At 41.1% G+C, this 18,088-nt stretch overlaps 1 protein-coding gene across 4 annotated transcripts in view; it reads right to left on the reverse strand.

The window, feature by feature from the left end:
* Window positions 1-17,909, reverse strand: part of ube4b (ubiquitination factor E4B, UFD2 homolog (S. cerevisiae)) — a 45,982-nt gene extending 28,073 nt beyond the window's left edge. The window contains exons 1-8 of one of the 4 annotated variants that reach the window (XM_024375670.2): window positions 17,601-17,909; window positions 14,593-14,812; window positions 12,382-12,517; window positions 10,695-10,785; window positions 6,148-6,295; window positions 5,626-5,851; window positions 3,547-4,011; window positions 1,318-1,428 (exon numbers count right to left, since the gene is read on the reverse strand). In XM_024375670.2, the coding sequence (XP_024231438.1) occupies window positions 1,318-1,428; window positions 3,547-4,011; window positions 5,626-5,851; window positions 6,148-6,295; window positions 10,695-10,785; window positions 12,382-12,517; window positions 14,593-14,812; window positions 17,601-17,624 (1,421 nt within the window). In that variant the 5' untranslated portion in view covers window positions 17,625-17,909. The remainder of the gene's footprint in view (window positions 1-1,317; window positions 1,429-3,546; window positions 4,012-5,625; window positions 5,852-6,147; window positions 6,296-10,694; window positions 10,786-12,381; window positions 12,518-14,592; window positions 14,813-17,600) is intronic. The other 3 variants (XM_024375671.2, XM_024375674.2, XM_024375672.2) reach the window with 3 other exon arrangements.
* Window positions 17,910-18,088: the final 179 nt, after the last annotated feature.

The following is an 18,088-nucleotide window of genomic DNA, read 5'->3' on the forward strand; positions in this document are numbered from 1 at the left end:
ACCCGATGCTACAGGAAGGCCATAAAGATCATCAAGGACAGCAACCACCCGAGCCACTGCCTGTTCACCCCGCTGCCATCCAGAAGGCGAGGTCAGTACAGGTGCATCAAAGCTGGGACCGAGAGACTGAAAAACAGCTTCTATCTCAAGGCCATCAGACTGTTAAACAGCCACCACTAACATTGAGTGGCTACTGCCAACACACTGTCAATGACACTGACTCTACTCCAGCCACTTTAATCATGGGAATCGATGGGAAATGATGTAAATATATCACTAGCCACTTTAAACAATGCTACCTTATATAATGTTACTTACCCTACATTGTTCATCTCATATGCATACGTTGATACTGTACTCTATATCATCGACTGCATCCTTATGTAATACATGTATCACTAGCCACTTTAACTATGCCACTTGGTTTACATACTTATCTCATATGTATATACTGTACTCGATATCATCTACTGTATCTTGCCTATGCTGCTCTGTACCATCACTCATTCATATATCCTTATGTACATATTCTTTATCCCCTTACACTGTGTATGACAGTAGTTTTTTTTGGAATTGTTAGTTAGATTACTTGCTCGTTATTACTGCATTGTCGGAACTAGAAGCACAAGCATTTCGCTACACTCGCATTAACATCTGCTAACCATGTGTATGTGACAAATAAAATTTGATTTGATTTGATTTAGCTACAGTACATGACAGGCCTAATTCAATGGGAAACTACAATCCTGGCCCAAACTCATGCTGCTGATTTACAAGGATCATAGTGCTTGAGAACCAGATATAATTCTCCTACTGCAGTGGTAGCATAGTCATAATGAATTCTCAATATTTTTGCAAGCAAATATTTATTTTCGATTTACAGAACTGCAACTCAGACTCTTAGCAGTACCACAAGGATAAGCACCCTGCCTTGATCTGTACTGAAATTTACTTCTGAGGTTGAGCATCAACTACAACAGTTGAGGTCATAAAGCTGCCAGAGTCTACAGCAGGGCGTCAAACATACGGACCGCAGGTGGTTTGAGTAAAATAATAATAATTAGTGAGTTTGACACCCATGGTCTACAGGCTCTACGTTTCTCAGCCTGTTCCTGCAAGAGCAGAAACGCTGTCTGCGTCCCAAATGGCACTATATTCCGTTTATAGTGCACTACTTCTGATGGTCAAAATTTGAGCACTACGTAAGGAATAGGGGGCAATGGTGAAATGCAGACTCTGCTGTTAGTGGCTAGGCTCGACACACTGCTGAAGCATGCCGGTGAGTCTACTGAACACACGCCGTGCAGCGGTGTATACCTGGACCCAAACTGGACCTGCGTAAAATCTTCCTCCTGCTCATCCTCAGGCTCTTCTTCGCTGCTGTCCTGAGACATATCAGAGAGGGCGAAGAACAGGAGGGATAGGGGGCTGGCGTAGAGAGGGAGGAAACGAGGAACAAGGGATAGAGGAGGAGGATGGGGAGACAGATGGAAAAATAGAGACACATGGGTCATAGATAGGAGAGGATGGGATAGGGAAAGAAGATGTAACACTGAGGAAAAGATGCAGGAATGGAGTGATGTGACTAGTTCACCTTCCCTCGGACTTCAGCTGAACCCTGGTTGTGATTCACTGTGGAATAAAACACCAGACTACTCTCCAAGTGCTGACCTTGTCACATGTCCATTAATACATTTTATCTGAAGATACACCAAAAACACACAGGCTCCTACAGACAACATTGTCAGAGTACCACAGCTATGAGATTCACACAAAAAACATGAAGGACAAGCAATGCATTGGCAAGCAAAAGGTCTTTCTCCTCATTTCTCAATTATATACACACACTACCAATCAAAAGTTGACACCTACTCATTCAAGGGTTTCTCTTTATTTTTTTACTATTTTCAACATTGTGGAATAATAGTGAAGACAACAAAACTATGAAATAACACATATGGAAGCATGTAGAAACCAAAAAAGTGTAAAACAAATCAAAATATATTTTATGACATTTTTCACCCTTTGCCTTGATGACAGCTTTGCACACGTTAAAAATTACTCTCAACCAGCTTCATGAGGAATGCTTTTCCAACAGTCTTCAAGAAGTTCCCATATATATGCTGAGCACTTCTTGGCTGCTTTTCCTTCACTCTACGGTCCAACTCATCCCAAACCATCTCAATTGGATTGAGGTCAGGTGATTGTGGAGGCCAGGTCATCTGATACAGCACTCCATCACTCTCTTTCTTGGTCAAATACCCCTTACACAGCCTGGAGGTGTGTTGGGTCAATGATAGTCCCACTAAACCCAAACCAGATTGGATGGCGTATCGTTGCAGAATGCTGTGGTAGCCATGCTTGTTAAGTGTGCCTTGAATTGTAAATAAATCACAGACAGTCACCAGCAAAGCAACCCCACGCCATCACACCTCCATGCTTCATGGCGCGAACCACACATGCAGAGATTATCCGCTTACCTACTCTGCGTCTCACAAAGACACGGCGGTTAGAACCAAAAATCTCTAATTTGAACAGATTTACACCGGTCTAATGTCCATTGTTCGTGTTTCTTGGTTCAACCAAGTCTTTCTCTTATTGAGTCCTATAGTAGTGGTTTCTTTTCAACAATTCGACCATGAAGGCCTGATTCACGCAGTCTCCTCTGAACAGTGGATGTTGAGATGTGGCTGTTTCTTCAACTCTGTGAAGCATTTGATTGAAATGCATTCCAGGTGACTACCTCATGAAGCTGTTTGAGAGAATGCCAAGAGTGTGCAAAGCTGTCATCAAGGCAAAGGGTGGCTCCTTTGAAGAATCTCAAATATATTTTGATTTGTTTAACACTTTTTTGGTTACTTCATGATTCTACGTGTTATTTCATACTTTTGATGTCTTCTCTATTATTGTACAATGTAGAAAATAGTCAAATTAAATAAAAACCCTTGAATGAGTAGGTGTCCAAACCTGTATATTATTATAAGAATACATTTATTTATTTTAAAAGAGGATGACTGTAAATTGTGAACATCAGGGCATTGGAGTTGGTTTGTAGTTAGGAATGATGTGCAAAACACCACCCATATACAGCATGTCCATAATAAGTCAAGCAATAGGCCGACATAAGTAGCCCATTATCATGTAGGCCAAATGTGCATGGGTTTTTATGGATCAAAAGGGGTTTAGATGGTGGGCGTGACAGGGGACATGACGCAGGGCATGTCAATGAGCGTGGTCAGCCCATCAGCACTGCAAAAAAATGTAGGACACCGACTTGGCATTATAGGGAGTTTTTTGAATTTATATGCAAATTTCGTGCAATTCTACCAATTTCTCAATGGTGCGGAGCAAATTATTTTGTTTTAAAAGCTAATTTCCTGCAATTATATAACTTTTACCATGCAGTGGAGAGAAAATGTTGCAGTTTTAAAGCAAATTTCCTGTGATTCTACACATTTTGCCATGGAGCTGAGGCTGGAGGTAGGGTTAATGTTTTAGTAAGTAGCTTGTTGCGCGTCACTCTGTCACACGTGGTTGAGGAGGTACCTAGACGGGATCCGGGTGGCGAGGGCAGCTCCTCGGGCAGCTGATCTGGGTGAGGGGGGTACCAGAGGGAGGGGCATGGAGGTGGGCGGATGAGGACTAGTAGAGGGGAGGGGAACCGACTGGGGGCTAGTTGGTAATGGCGGGGCCGGGGCCTGGGCCAAAATGATGGGCGGTACCGGGAGACCTTCAGTGATAGGGCCGCGTGAAAGCCCAGGGAGGCTAGCCAGTCTGGGGCTAGGGGGGGTGGAGATCCCCAAGGGAGAGGTGACAGAGTAGGGCCGGTAGCGCTGGGAGATAGGCAGAGGGGCGGAAGGGAGGTTGAGAGAGAGCCTAGGGGGGTAGGCCATGGAAGGGGGACTTGGGGCTACCATTGGATGCAGGGATGGGCTGGTGGGGGTGGAGAGAGGTGGAGAGATCATCCTGGCTGCATTCAAAGCCAGCGAGTGCGGACTACACCCGTACAGGCTGTGAACATCGCAAAACAAATGGGTTGACAAATGGGCTACATCTTCCTCTTTTACAATCTTATCAATAGTCAAGTAACTAGGTATATAAAACTGAATTAAAAAAAGACAATGATACAATGACAGTGCCAGTTAAAAAGAGACAACACTTCCCATTGACTAGGCCTAAATCACACAAAAAGGGAACAATTCCATTTCTGTCAATTTCAATGTAGGAATTCCATTGGACACTACCTTGGATAGATGCCATTTTGGACACAACCCTACCTAACTCAGAAAAAAAAAGAAACGTCCCTTTTTCAGGGCCCTGTCTTTTCAAAAATAACTCGGAAAAATCAAATTAACTTCACAGATCATTGTAAAGGGTTTAAACACGGTTTCCCATGCTTGTTCAATGAACCATAAAAAAATGTATAAACACGCACCTGTGGAACAGTCGTTAAGACACTAACAGCTTACAGAGGGTAGGCAATTAAGGTCACAGTTATGAAAACTTAGGACACTGACGAGGCCTTTCTACAGACTCTGAAAATCACCAAAAGAAAGATACCCGGGGTCCCTGCTCATCTGCAGGAACGTGAATTTGTGAGACGCCTAAGACAGCGCTACATGGAGGCAGGACGGACAGCTGATTGTCCTCGCAGTGGCAGACCACGTGTAACAACACCTGCACAGGATGGGTACATCCGAACAGGTACAGGATGGCAACAACAACTGCCCGAGTTACACCAGGAATGCACATCAGTGCTCAGACTGTCCGCAATAGGCTGAGAGAGGTTGGACTGAGGGCTTGTAGGCCTGTAGACGAGTCGCGGTTTTGTCTCACCTGGGGTGATGGTCGGATTCGCGTTTATCTTCGAAGGAATGAGCGTTACACCGAGGCCAGTACTCCAGAGCGAGATCGATTTGAAGGCGGATGGTCCATCATGGTTGGGGCGGTGTGTCACAGCATCATCGGACTGAGCTTGTTGTCATTGCAGGCAATCTCAACGCTGTGCGTTACAGGGAAGACATCCTCCTCCCTCATGCAGGCTCATCCTGACATGACCCTCAGCATGACAATGCCACCAACCATACTGCTGTGCGTGATTTCCTGCAAGACAGGAATGTCAGTGTTCTGCCATGGCCAGCGAAGAGCCCGGATCTCAATCCCATTGAGCACATCTGGGACCTGTTGGATCGGAGGGTGAGGGCTAGGGCCATTTCCCCCAGAAATGTCCGGGAACTTGCAGGTGCCTTGGTAGAAGAGTGGGGTAACATCTCACAGCAAGAACTGGCAAATCTGGTGCAGTCCATGAGGAGGAGATGCACTGCGGTACTTAATGCAGCTGGTGGCCACACCAGATACTGACAGTTACTTTTAATTTTGACCCCTCCTTTGTTCAGGGACACATTATTCCATTTGTGTTAGTCACATGTCTGTGGAACTTGTTCAGTTTTTGTCGCAGTTGTTGAATCTTCTTATGTTCATACAAATATTTACACTATTAAGTTTACAATATTAAGTTTGCTGAAAATAAATGCAGTTGACAGTGAGAGGACATTTCTTTTTTTGCTGACTTTGTGTGTACCCAGGACTGGGGGCTAGTCGTGGGGCCACTGGGGGGGTACTTGCCTGGACAAAGAGCTGGCCCCAAACGAGCCTGCACAGGGGGCCATGGGACTGCTGCCCTGGCTGGAGGGCTGGATCAGCGTCAGGTGGTGGTCAAGAGATTTGGCAGCAGCAATTGGCTCGGACGTGGCAGTCAGGCTGGCAAAGGGGTTGTGGACGTGCAACTGGGTAGACATCAGGAGCACCTCCATCAGGATCTGGCCAATCAGGTCTTTGAAGTCAGAGAAGACTGGGAGGAGAAAGAGAAATCTTATAAAACATACACTTCATTTGTGACTTGTAAACAAATTCTAAAATGGTAAACATGACAGATTAAAAAAAGACTACACAAACTGATTTGTATTTAATAAAAATATTTTGTTCAAATTTCAATAGAAACATTGGGTTAGAAGATTTAAAAAACAATTTCAGCTATTGCATTCAGATGAGGAAATCCTAAACCATAATCTAGGACTCTTTTGCAAAAAGCTGTACAATTCAATAAGAACATAGCTACATATGAAATATCATGCATCTTTGCCATACCGTCTTTGAGGCTGCTCTGGTGGAACTCGGCGGCGAGCAAGGGGAGAAAAATAACGTCTCTGTCCTGCTCCTTCCAGGAAACGCGTAGGATCTTACAGATGAGCTGCAGAGCCTGCTCTTCAGAGACATCTGAGTTCTCAGCGGATTCCTGGGACAGATACACCAATAGTTAGAATTACAAACTAGAATGGTCATTGCCTTTCAAGAGACTGGTTGCCAGGTAGCCATGTGTACCGATAGGCGGCAAAACATTTAAATAAAAATGTCCTTGGGTAAAAGCAGGGTGTTCAGGACTCAATGTCTGCTTTTATTGGAGGGTCCATCCCAAAAAAGCAGCCATGACTCAAATTGAGAAAATGAACGCTAGAATTGCTGCTTTTATTTATTTTTTTAGTCATCCACCACTTTTCGGAGGATATATATATATATATTTTTTTTCTTTACAGCTTTTCTGCTATATAGACCACCCTCGTTTGGTTTCCACGTGCCAAATATTTTTTTATTGTGCTGTGATGTTTTACATTCTTCTTTAAACTTTCTAATCGTATTGTATCAACAGATTGTGTGCTAAAAAGTAAAACCTTTCCTACGAGTATTAGTATATTAATTATTGACTGACTACGGCTTTCCAAAAATCGCCCAGCACTGCTATTTGATTTGAAAGGTTAATTTTAAGCGCATGTTGTGATTTTTTTTTAACCATTCCTGAACCTGTGACCAAAAACAAGGGGCAATAGGGGCAATACCAGAATAAATGATCTATTGATTCTGTCTCTTCGTAGCAAAATCTACAGAGCTGAGATTGCTGTATGCCCCATATACAGTTGAAGTCGGAAATTTACATCCACTTAGGTTGGAGTCATTAAAACTCAGTGAATTATAAGTGAAATAATCTGTCTGTAAACAATTGTTAGAAAAATGACTTGCGTCATGCACAAATGTCCTAAATTACTTTCCAAAACTATAGCAGATATTCCCCATATATTTCCGATAGCTACATGTGATCCAACTCCGTTTCTATTCATAACGTTTTTTCCAGAAAGATTTTTTTTATATTTATTAAATCAGTATATTTGAGTAACCATAACATTTGTTATATTTATTCAATCTTTTCTGGGGGATAAAACTGAAATTGTAACCAGCTTTTATGGCTTGTTTAATAAAGGGCAATACTTTAAACAAATTTTCATTTTTAATTAGTCAGAAATTAGAAGTCGTAATCTGTATGAAGGCAAAAAGGGCATTTTTCAACAAAGGATGAGCCTTTTGTAATAATCTACTGGAAAACCCCAAAATGGTTAAGAATAACTTATGTATGAGTGAAGCTTTTAGTAAGAGGTTTAAATCTTTAATGTTGAATAGCCCCCCAAACTCATATTCATCCTGGCTTAGCATTCCAAATTAAAATGAAATATTTTTTGCTCATATGAATTTAAAAAACTAGTCGTCTGCAGTAGGCAGTGCCATTGTAAGTAAGTAAACTGTGATAGCACCATAGTTAATCAATGTTATTTTCCCATAAATAAAGTATTTACCTCTCTATGGTTGCAGAATCTTATATATTTTTGCCAACTTCCTATTGAAATTGATTGTGGTAAGTTAACTTCTTCGGGCTAGGGGACAGTATTCGGAAGTTTAGATGAATGAGGTGCCCAAAGTAAACTGCCTGTTACTCAGGCCCAGAAGCTAGGATGTGCATATAATTGGTAGTATTGGATAGAAAACACTCTAAAGTTACCAAACTGTTAAAATAATGTCTGAGTATAATGTCTGACATAGTAATCAGGGGTAAGCTGATTACTATGTCGGTCAACGGGAATATAAAAGGAAGACCTCCCAGATTGCAGTTCCTAGGGCTTCCGCTGGATGTCAAGTCTTTAGAAAGAGGTTCAGGCTTGTTTAAAAAAAAATGCACTAGAATTTGTAGTTTTAGTAAGTGGCTCCCATTTTGGCTGTAGTGTTTTTGGCACTTTCCGGTGAGGGTGCATACTTCGTTATTTGTCTCCGGTATTCTCAGTCTTACAGTTGATTGTTTATTTCCATATTAGGGTACCTGAGGATTTATTAGGAACGTTGTTTGATGTGTTTGGAAGTAGTTTATTGGTAACTTAGGGGATTCATGTGTATGCATTTTGAACGAGGGAAATGGGTGGATTACTGAGTCAAGCGGGCCAATGACACTGACTTTTTTGGGATATAAAGGACTTTATCGAACAAAAGGACCATTTGTTATGTAGCTGGGACCCTTGTGATTGCAACCAGATGAAGATCTTCAAAGGTAAGTGATTTATTTTATCGCTATTTCTGACTTTCGTGACACCTCTGCTTGGTTGGAAATGTATGTAATGCTTTTGTGTGCGGTGAGCTGTCCTCAGATAATCGCCTGGTGTGCTTGCGCCGTAAAGCATTTTTTAAATCTGACAAAGAGGCTGGATTAACAAGAAGTTAAGCTTTTAAATGATGTATGACACTTGTATTTTCATGAATGTTTAATATTACGATTTTGGTCATTTGAATTTCGCACTCTGCAAATTCACCAGATGTTGTCGAGGTGAGATGCTAGCGTCTCAATGATCCGTAAGAACTTACTTTATATTTTTTGAGATGTGAATACCAAGTACGTCTACTTGTCACCATCTGATGTCACCATCCGGCCATTTTATTGGTAAACTACAAGGTACAATAAACATATTTTTAAATGATCAAATACGTAATATGGTACACTTGTCATATTTAGGTTTTAGTCCAGATAGGCTAGAACAATTATCAAGATCTTCAATGAGACTGTGCAGGGATCCAGATTGTGGACTTAAATTTTTTTTTAAAGTCATCAGCATACATTTAACAATTTTGTTTTTCTCCCCTGGAATTCTAACACCTTGACGTTCTTGTTGAATCTAATTTTAATAGCTAGCACTTCAAACGGCCATAATAAATATGGGGACAATGGACAGCCTTGTTTTACTCTTAATAGCCCAATACTTTCTGAAAAGTAACCATGGATTTGCCTCCTTACCACTGTCAACAAATTACACTGCTGATTTTAGATCTGAATTAGTGAAAACAGTAGGATACCCATATTAGTGACTTTATTTTACTATCCATTTTCTATTGGAAATGGATTGATTCTGTTGCAATGGCTATACAATAACTAAGAGCTAATAACTGCTGCTGCCAGCTGCTCTTTATTGGTGCCAATTAGCCAAGCAACAACACCTTTAGCTTGATGGTAGAATCCATAATACAAAAGTATTCGGGTGAGGGTTAGAGAGGAAACAGACTGTACCATGTAAGCAGACAGGGGTGTTTTCAGAGAGCTTTCAAAGACCATTGGCATAGACAAATGTATTGGTTCAGAGTATTTCAGTTCAATAGCCATGTGGAGATGGGTGGTGAAGGATTCTATAATGCAATCACTGAGGCAAACCTGGGCATACAGATAAAGAATCTTCAATGCCAGTCATCATTTAGGTTATTTTTTTCCGAAAAACTGCAGACATTTGTTTCTATTGTGCAATAGTAAAGAGATCTATTCTACATCATCCATGAAAGACCTTCCAATCATTACTAATTGCAAGGCAACAAATTAGCACACCCTTACCTATTTAAATTAGCATGCCCTTACCTGAATTAGCATGCCCTTACCTATTTTGAATTTAGGGATTAGATCATTGCGAGACTAACAGAAATAAAAGTAATTAACTCAAAACCAAAGTTGTTTTATCAGCCAGGAGCAAGGTCTTTATATTAAAGTCGAAAATGGCTCTCTGACCATCCAAAATGACCTACTTATTATGACTGAAATGAAGATGTATTTTTCTTTGAGAGTTAGCCATTTATTTCCTTTTCTACATTGACAGGAGTATCAAAAGGACATTTATTTTCATGTACACAATGAACCCGCTGAAGTATATGAACCCACTGCTCATTTGGTGAAAAGTATTGATGTACAAAGTCTCCAACAATTCCATTGACTTCCATTCATTTGGCAGATCCTTTTCTTGACAGAGGTCGTGTCTGAAATAGCACCCCATTCCCCATGCTGTATCGTGCACTACTTCGAAGTGCTGGTCCAAAGTAGTGCACTATACAGGGAATAGATTGCCTGGCTACCCAGACTCTTTGTTCCGGCCAAATGCCACTCCAGGCCCACAAACGTTTCTTCTCTGCAATGAGTGTGGATTTGACTCCATCCCCGAACCCTCTAGAATGTGAACACATTCAGACCATCTGATTTGTCCCAGAAACCAATGGGTTGGGCCAGAGCCATAACAAACATGAATGAAGCACCGCATTCAAAGTACATAATTGGCTTTGATACGGATTGGTTAGACACGATCCAATCATTACTTTTCACCCACCACAAATTACTTTCAATGATGGCAGATTCAGACTGAAGTATGTAGAGAATGATAAGAGAAGTGGAATAATTCAGTTTGAGCCTTCAGGCATGGGAATAGATGGTGCCCTTTTAGACACAGCCAAAGTGACTGATTAAAGTACAGGAAGTACAGTAAGGAAGGGGGTGGAATGGGAGCTCTGCTTACCTTTTCAGCCAGGTCCCTCTTCTCCCTGCGATCACTGTCCTCCACCTCCATGTTCTCTATCCCTGAGTCCACATCCACCTGGGACATGCTGCTGGGCCACACGCACAGAGACAGAGGGAGAGAGGAGCAACATAGATAGGGACAACCAATGTATCCCTCCACCAGATCACACAAACAGGCTATCAACTGTACTCCAACTCAAAAAGGACAAAACACACTGTGGCGATGAACAGTTAAAATCAGCTTGTGGCGGTCCTATCGCCTATGACGAGCGCACCGTCTGTTATTTTCTGTTCATTTCCGGACGATTCTACATGTTGAAACGCCACCATTCATTGACACCGAACAGTTGATCTCTTACACTTACATTGCTTATGTGGCCATCCACCACTTTTAACTGTTTGTCGGCACGGTTTTGTTCTTAAGAAGTGCAATTAGCATTCAAGGTAAATTCAGAACAGCTAAAATCCTTACGCCTCTGTTGTGCATTTAAGTGCTTTCATGTTTTGTGCTATTCCCCTTACCTTAAAGCTGCAATCTTTATCGGTGAACCTGACAAGTTTATTTGCGATATTACAACGGCTCGGACGCCATTGCACATGCGATAGAACAGCAGAGTATTTTTTTTATACAATGCTGGATGCTAATTTCCTCAAGACAAAAACAAAATGTGCCTGGGGTGGCCAGTGGCACTGTTTCACCTAGCGCAGAGCTCAGCTTTAACACATATCTTTGTATAACACACTGCACACATTGTATCTAGCTTTAAACTTTCTAATTTGAGTTGGAATGAAGGGATGCATGTGACATCTATTAAAGCTTTGTGTAAGGAGTTCATAAGGGGTGAATGGATACACTAAGCATGAGATCAGACAGACCCCGGGCCATAACAATTGAACAGAGCTGAAATGTGATGCCTGTCATCCTAGCCTCTTCTCTTATGTTGAATTACACTTTGTTTAGTTTATTTGACCATTTTAAACACACTTCAAAAGAGAACATAAATAAAATCATTGACGAACACACAAAAAAGTCAGAAGACTTACAGCGGTGAAAGAAAGTTTGAACCCTTTAGGATTTTCTGCATTTCTACATAAGTTTGAGCTAAAATGTGATCAGATCCTCATCATCTAAGTTCTAATAATATATAAAAGTGAACCTGCTTAACAAATAACAAAAACAATTGTACTTATGAATTTCTTTATTGAGCAAATTGATCTTAAATTCAATGTATTGGTTGGAAAAAGTATGTGAACCTCTTCATTAATGAGCTAAATTAAACGTATTAAACTAGTCAAACGTGTAGTATTTGGTCCCATATTCCGAGCACAAAGTCAATTTGAATCAATTTGCTCAATAAAGAAATGAAAGGGCTGTGTTATTTGTTTAATTAGGTTCACTTTATTATTAGGACTTTGATCACATTTTAGGTCAAAAGTATGCAGAAATACAGCAAATCCTAAAGGGTTCACAAACTCGCTCACCACTATTTCCAGTGTGGTCTTCTAAATTGACCTCTTACCCCTAAACACTCCTGTCCTGTAGATCTGAGAGAATTGGGGTAGATAAACATCATGGCAATAGCTTCATCTTGCCTTCGAATCTCCATATTGCTTACACCTCCTAGCCAAACCTCTCTAAACTGGGCTAAGGATCGGTTTTGAATCGACCGGTCCAAGTTGCTCACCTCTTTTCACAGGAGGCTGTGTCAATGTCCATGCTCTGGGATCGGGAAAGACTCTGGGACTGGGTCTCCAGGCTGTTGGAGGGAGAGCTGGAGAGGGAGCTCACTCCCTCGCTGCTCTGACTGCAGTACGTCACCCCTGGGACAGGTACGAAAAGAAGAAAACAAATAAGGTACACAGGAGGAGACAAAATGGCACCATATTCCCTATATAGTGTACTACCCTTGGCCATGGTCAAAAGTAGTACACTACATAGGGAGTAGGGTGCATTTGGGACACAACTGAAGAGCTCAGTGTGTGAGGAATACAGTATATTTGACTCAACCCCCATGGCTTTTCTCTGCATATGTACAGTAGGTCCATTGGCAACAAGCACTTTGTCAGCTCACCAAGTTAGGCTACTAGAAATGAACTTGAACACAGCTGTGTGAGTGTGTGAATTGGAAAGGCTGTCTACTCAACAGCTAAGGACAAAGCTGATTAAGGCCCATATCCAATGGCTAAAGAAAGACCAGGAATTACCACCTGACTACAGAACCCTCAACATAATGTGGAAAACCTGGGCCTTGTTCAGCAGGGCATCATTTAGATGGATAGAAATACATTGTGTGGAACAGACATGCCCCTGTGACATGTAAAACAAAGTATGGCAGATGGAGCGCAATGGTGCAGACTGCCTCTATTGAAAATGAATGTCTTCTGCCTGGCTGGAAAAGATATCAAAGCAGTTCATGGACACAGGGTGTTATTGTTGAAGCCTGATGCCAGTGCTGATCGTTGCACCCTCCTGAACACGACCTTGGTTGTGTTCAATTGGGATGAACAGCTGTAAACTAACAGCATTTTCCGCAAAGGTAGGCTAAGCCATATTGCATTTTATTTGCGAGCTAAATTCATGTTGAGATTGAATACCACATTTGTGGAAATCTGTTTAACAATTATTGGAAATTAGTTTATTGAAAGCCTATATCAAATAATTTTACATTTTGGCAACTTAAAGGATTTGGGTCTATCATGTTTAAAAAATGTTTTAAAAACACTTGAAATTGAAAACAACTTCATTACACATTGTGAATCTCATTTTAAAGCAATCAGTCAGTCATTAAGGTAGGTTCCTTTTACAGAGTAGGCTAACCAGTACAAACAATAGGGGAGAGACTGTATTCATCCATATCTATGACTCAATAGTATACGTTCTAGAGTACTGTATGCATTTGTGAAAGCAGCATTTCTCACACCGATGCCAAATGAGGACACACTTTATATCTCCCATGGACTTCAGAACAAAATCCTAAAATAGGCCATTAACTGCAGAGGCAGTAGGAATGTAATGTTCAAGAATAAGCCCACAATCTGGGAATAGCCTATAGAATGCCACACTGCTTTCCACTCTGACTTCCGCTGGCTGAGAATGTTAGCACTCTCATCTGTGCCCTTAGCTGAACTCAGGCCAAGGCTGGTGCACGAACGGCACAGTGACTGTGCACTTTCCTTGTAAAGGGCACGATGGCAGGTTTGGGAGACTTTGTTTTGCTCAAGACCAGGTTTGATCGTGGTGATTCCATAGCTGGTCGCTATTTGTTCGAGGCTACCAGGTTTTCCAAACAGCTCAAGATCAACTTAACAAACAAGTCTACTCCAACCGTGCCTATTTTGCATCTGCTTAGAGTCCTAGAACTATTTAAAACCAGACTGCCTACCAAAGTTTCTGAACGTTGGTTCTTTTAAGCCCGACTGAGTGGAAAATACACATTTGTACATAAGCATGTTCACTCAATACAACACGGATAAGAGGCAGAGTATTTAAGCCTACTAATGCTTCTTACTAGTTAAATAAAGGTGACATTTAAATAAATTGAAATGTGTACTAGCCAGTAATGTCTGAACTTGACCTATAGCCTAATTATGGCCACCTGTGTTTTTGTTGTTGTCATTCTCAGCATGAATGGTGAGGCTGAAATGCATCCATGCAGGGCAGATCAATTAATTTTATTGAGTTGAGCCTTTTGAGTGCTATTTCATTCACTATGTAGCTAATTAGCCTACAGCAATGCCTTTACAGCAAGCAATCTGACAAAACTTGTTTAGCTCCCAATGTAGTGGATTTTGTGAAATCTAGCTACAGAACACACTATAAAAATGCAAACAAAAGATTGAGGATTTGCTGAATATTTTGGTCATCTTTAAACATGCTGTCTAAGATGTGCTCATACCAGATGCGCCAATAGGAGAGGTGGCGGGGGTGACACTCTGGACATTGAGCCCAAGTGAATGTGAGGCGGCTGGTGGTAGGGGCTGGGGTGTGGCCCCTGAGGTCCCAGGAAGGGGCCAAGGGGGGGTCTCTCTCTGTGGGGACGTCAGGGGAGTGCTGAGGGGGGTGCTGGGCTGGGATGTTTGCCCTCCTGCAAGTCTGGCCAGTCTCCTTCTGCGGATCTGTAATGAACAGAAGCAAGCTAGCTAGTTAACCAATGATGATTCAGTCAACTTAACAGTATAACAGACCAACATGAGAAACACTGATTTGATCATTAATCATGGTCAAAGGGATACATCGGGATTTTGGCATTAAAGCCCTTTATCTACTTCCCCAGAGTCAGATGAACTTATGTATACCATATTTATGTCTCTGCATCCAGTATGAAGGAAGTTGGAGGTAGTTTTGTGAGCCAATACTAACTTGCACTAGACATCCAGTCATTGCACTATGGTATCTACTAGCATGCTAGCAGTTACCATATACTTCATCATTGTTGCAAACTAGTGTTTGCACTTCTTCAAACTGCATCCAGCGACATAAAAATTTAAAAAACTGAGACAATAACATTTATTTAGGTGTTGATTGCCGACATCTTTGGGAATAATAAAATGACAGCTAGAAGCTAGCTAGCTAACGGCATGTTAAACTGACTTGGGCCTAGTTTCGCAATAGCGATGGAACTTAGGTTAATGAATGTTTTAACAATACATCTTTCTGACAGCTGCCAAAGATGTAATATGCATTTCCAAAAACACCACGCAGAGACAACGGTCGCTAAGTGCGCCATTGGAGCATGCCAAAAGTGATATCAGCTTTCTCCATTCAAATCTTTTGGTAGCATTAGAAATATTACACAATACTGATGACGGATCAGCTCCGAGACAGATATTACCACCTACGGCTGCAAATATTGAGGCAGCTTACTTTAATGCTCAGCGGTGTTGTGGTGCCTGGAGAAGGAATGGCGTGCTGTGTGAAAAAGTCTATGACAAACAGTAACACTCTGAATGACCAAAAATTACAAAATCGTATTTATTTTTCCAGGTCAGGCCAATCCAAGCTGTACTGTGCAAGTAGGCTAATAATAGGCCTACTATTGAAATAGATGAGGCTTTGTCATAAATTCTCAGGTTTCAGATATTTCAAATGTTCAGGTTTTCGCTCTGTCCGTTTTTGAATAGGACACCCAATTTGGTGGTTTTCTAAGTCCAACAAACAGTGCTTTTAGCACATCAGGAGACCACTTTTGAGTTTAGGGAAAATTCTAAGAAATTTTGATTTTTTTTTGTGTAGTTACCCTTTAATTCAGACACCTAGACTGTTTGGTTGTCTTGTTTCTGTAATGCACATGAGCTGGCGTTTACAAAACAAATGGATTGATGCAAATAATCATATCTTCTGCCAGGTCGGCATAGGCTACTTTGTAGCTAGTTAACATCTAATGGAGAAGGTTTTTTGAAAAAGGCCTTCGTTAACCTTTCAATCTATCTTTTTCCTGTTCCTTAATTGTTTGAAACCTGGACGTTTTACTTCATGATGCACATCTTGCTTCAAATTAGCCTATTGGCAAAATCCCACCATGGAAACATGGAGGCAAATATTTTACAAAAGACTCCTCTTATGTGCTCTCCTGTTTTATTGGTTTCCCAATCATATTTCTTTCATTGTATAGCAGCCAAAGGCATACTCTTAGTCATATTAGCAATCCATGATAGTTATTGTATCTTCAGATCTCCACTCTTTCTAAATGGATATTTCCATCTCTATCCATGAGACCGCTTGCATCTGTGGTGTGCAAATTGAACATATGTGAGTAGGCCTACCACCGTGTGCACATTGCTGCACTTAAAATGTGAATAAATAATTGTTGATCATCATTTTAAGCAAAACATTATGATCTGTTCCATCAGCCTTATTAATTGATAGTGTATACATCCACTACACTACTTTGATACGCATCCTGGTGATTAAGTAGTGAGTATACACAATGCACACAAGAAAAACTACAACACTGCTAATGCTTACCCAATAACAGAACGCACTAAATTACCTATTTGGTACATAACTGCGCACATGTTACGCTACACATCATGAAATATATTGAAAAATTAGACCGTAGCCAACAAGTAGCAAAATAGAACTCTATGAAAATGTAATGCATATGATTGAAGTTGGCATATAACGTTAATCTACTAATGATATTTTTATGCAGTCATCTCGGCTTTCATTTGGAAGCATATCTGTCTGTATACGTCGCTTGTCTGTATCAATTGCAAAGACATTGGCAACTTTGTATTTGTAGTCAAGTTTGTTCTTTAGTTGTCGGCAGTCACAGAGAGAAGGATAAACCAAGTGATTATATGTTTAGCGGATTTCTTGTGTGTATAAAGCGACGCGGGAGGGCAAAAAAAAGCATCTAACGACGCACTTCACTTTTCTACGAATGGTGTGAGACAGGTGTTCGATTACGAGCGTTTTAATAACGCTAGTTTTGGAAAACAGATTTAACAATGCTCCTACGAAGGCTATAATGATGAATTTAGCGTTAAGAGGCTTTTTGGAAAACGGGCCCTGATTGGTTGCACAATGCCATGGTGGCCTGCTGTGTTATGCTGAGTCGCCTAGCTAGCTAGCTAACGTAGCTACCTGCCTTTAAACTAGCTAGTTACAGAGTGTGGGCTAAATAGTCAGTAACGTTACTAACGTATCAAAACATACCCATTAAATTGACGTCAAGGTATCAAAACCCTTATCGAAAAGGCCAGCGTTAAAATGGTGTGTTGGCTAGCTACCGTTACTGTTATATCTCCGGCTTTATGCTTAACGCGTTACTGTAGTGTCACTGACTAGCTAGCTACGTTAGCCTTTGAAATGGTAACGTTAACAACGACGACATATAATTTTGTCGAGACAAATTGGAAAAAACGAATAGTAGTTTTTAGCAACATTACGTCGTTATCTTACCTCGTCGGCACTCAACTCCTCCATCGTTTTCCCTTTATTTTCAGCTAGCTTTACTAATTTTGCCAGCCAGCTAGCTATCTGTTTAATAGAACCAAATGTGCATAGTCTAACTCGTGAAACAAATAGCAATTTGTCTTGATTGCCTCGAAGTTTTAAAAAAAAAAGAGGATGCGTGCGTTTCCTCAATTGAGTGGTATCTATTCGAATTATACGAAGAATGAAACAAACACAAAAGTATTATTCATCAAAACCACTGAGGTATGATCAAAACACGAAGGTTGCCATTTTGGATCATGTGTCACGTGACTGGGGACTGACACTTCACAAAGGGAGGTCCCAGTACCGGGAGGTCTTACACTATATACAAAAGTATGTGGACACCCTTCAAATGAGTGGACTCGGCTACTTCAGCAACACCCATTTCTGTCAGGTGTATAAAATCAAGCAAACAGCCATGCAATCTCAATGCCTCAACCGCAAAGTGGTAG

This window comes from Oncorhynchus tshawytscha, linkage group LG16 (genome assembly GCF_018296145.1).
Source record: "Oncorhynchus tshawytscha isolate Ot180627B linkage group LG16, Otsh_v2.0, whole genome shotgun sequence".
Classification (NCBI taxonomy): domain Eukaryota; kingdom Metazoa; phylum Chordata; class Actinopteri; order Salmoniformes; family Salmonidae; genus Oncorhynchus; species Oncorhynchus tshawytscha.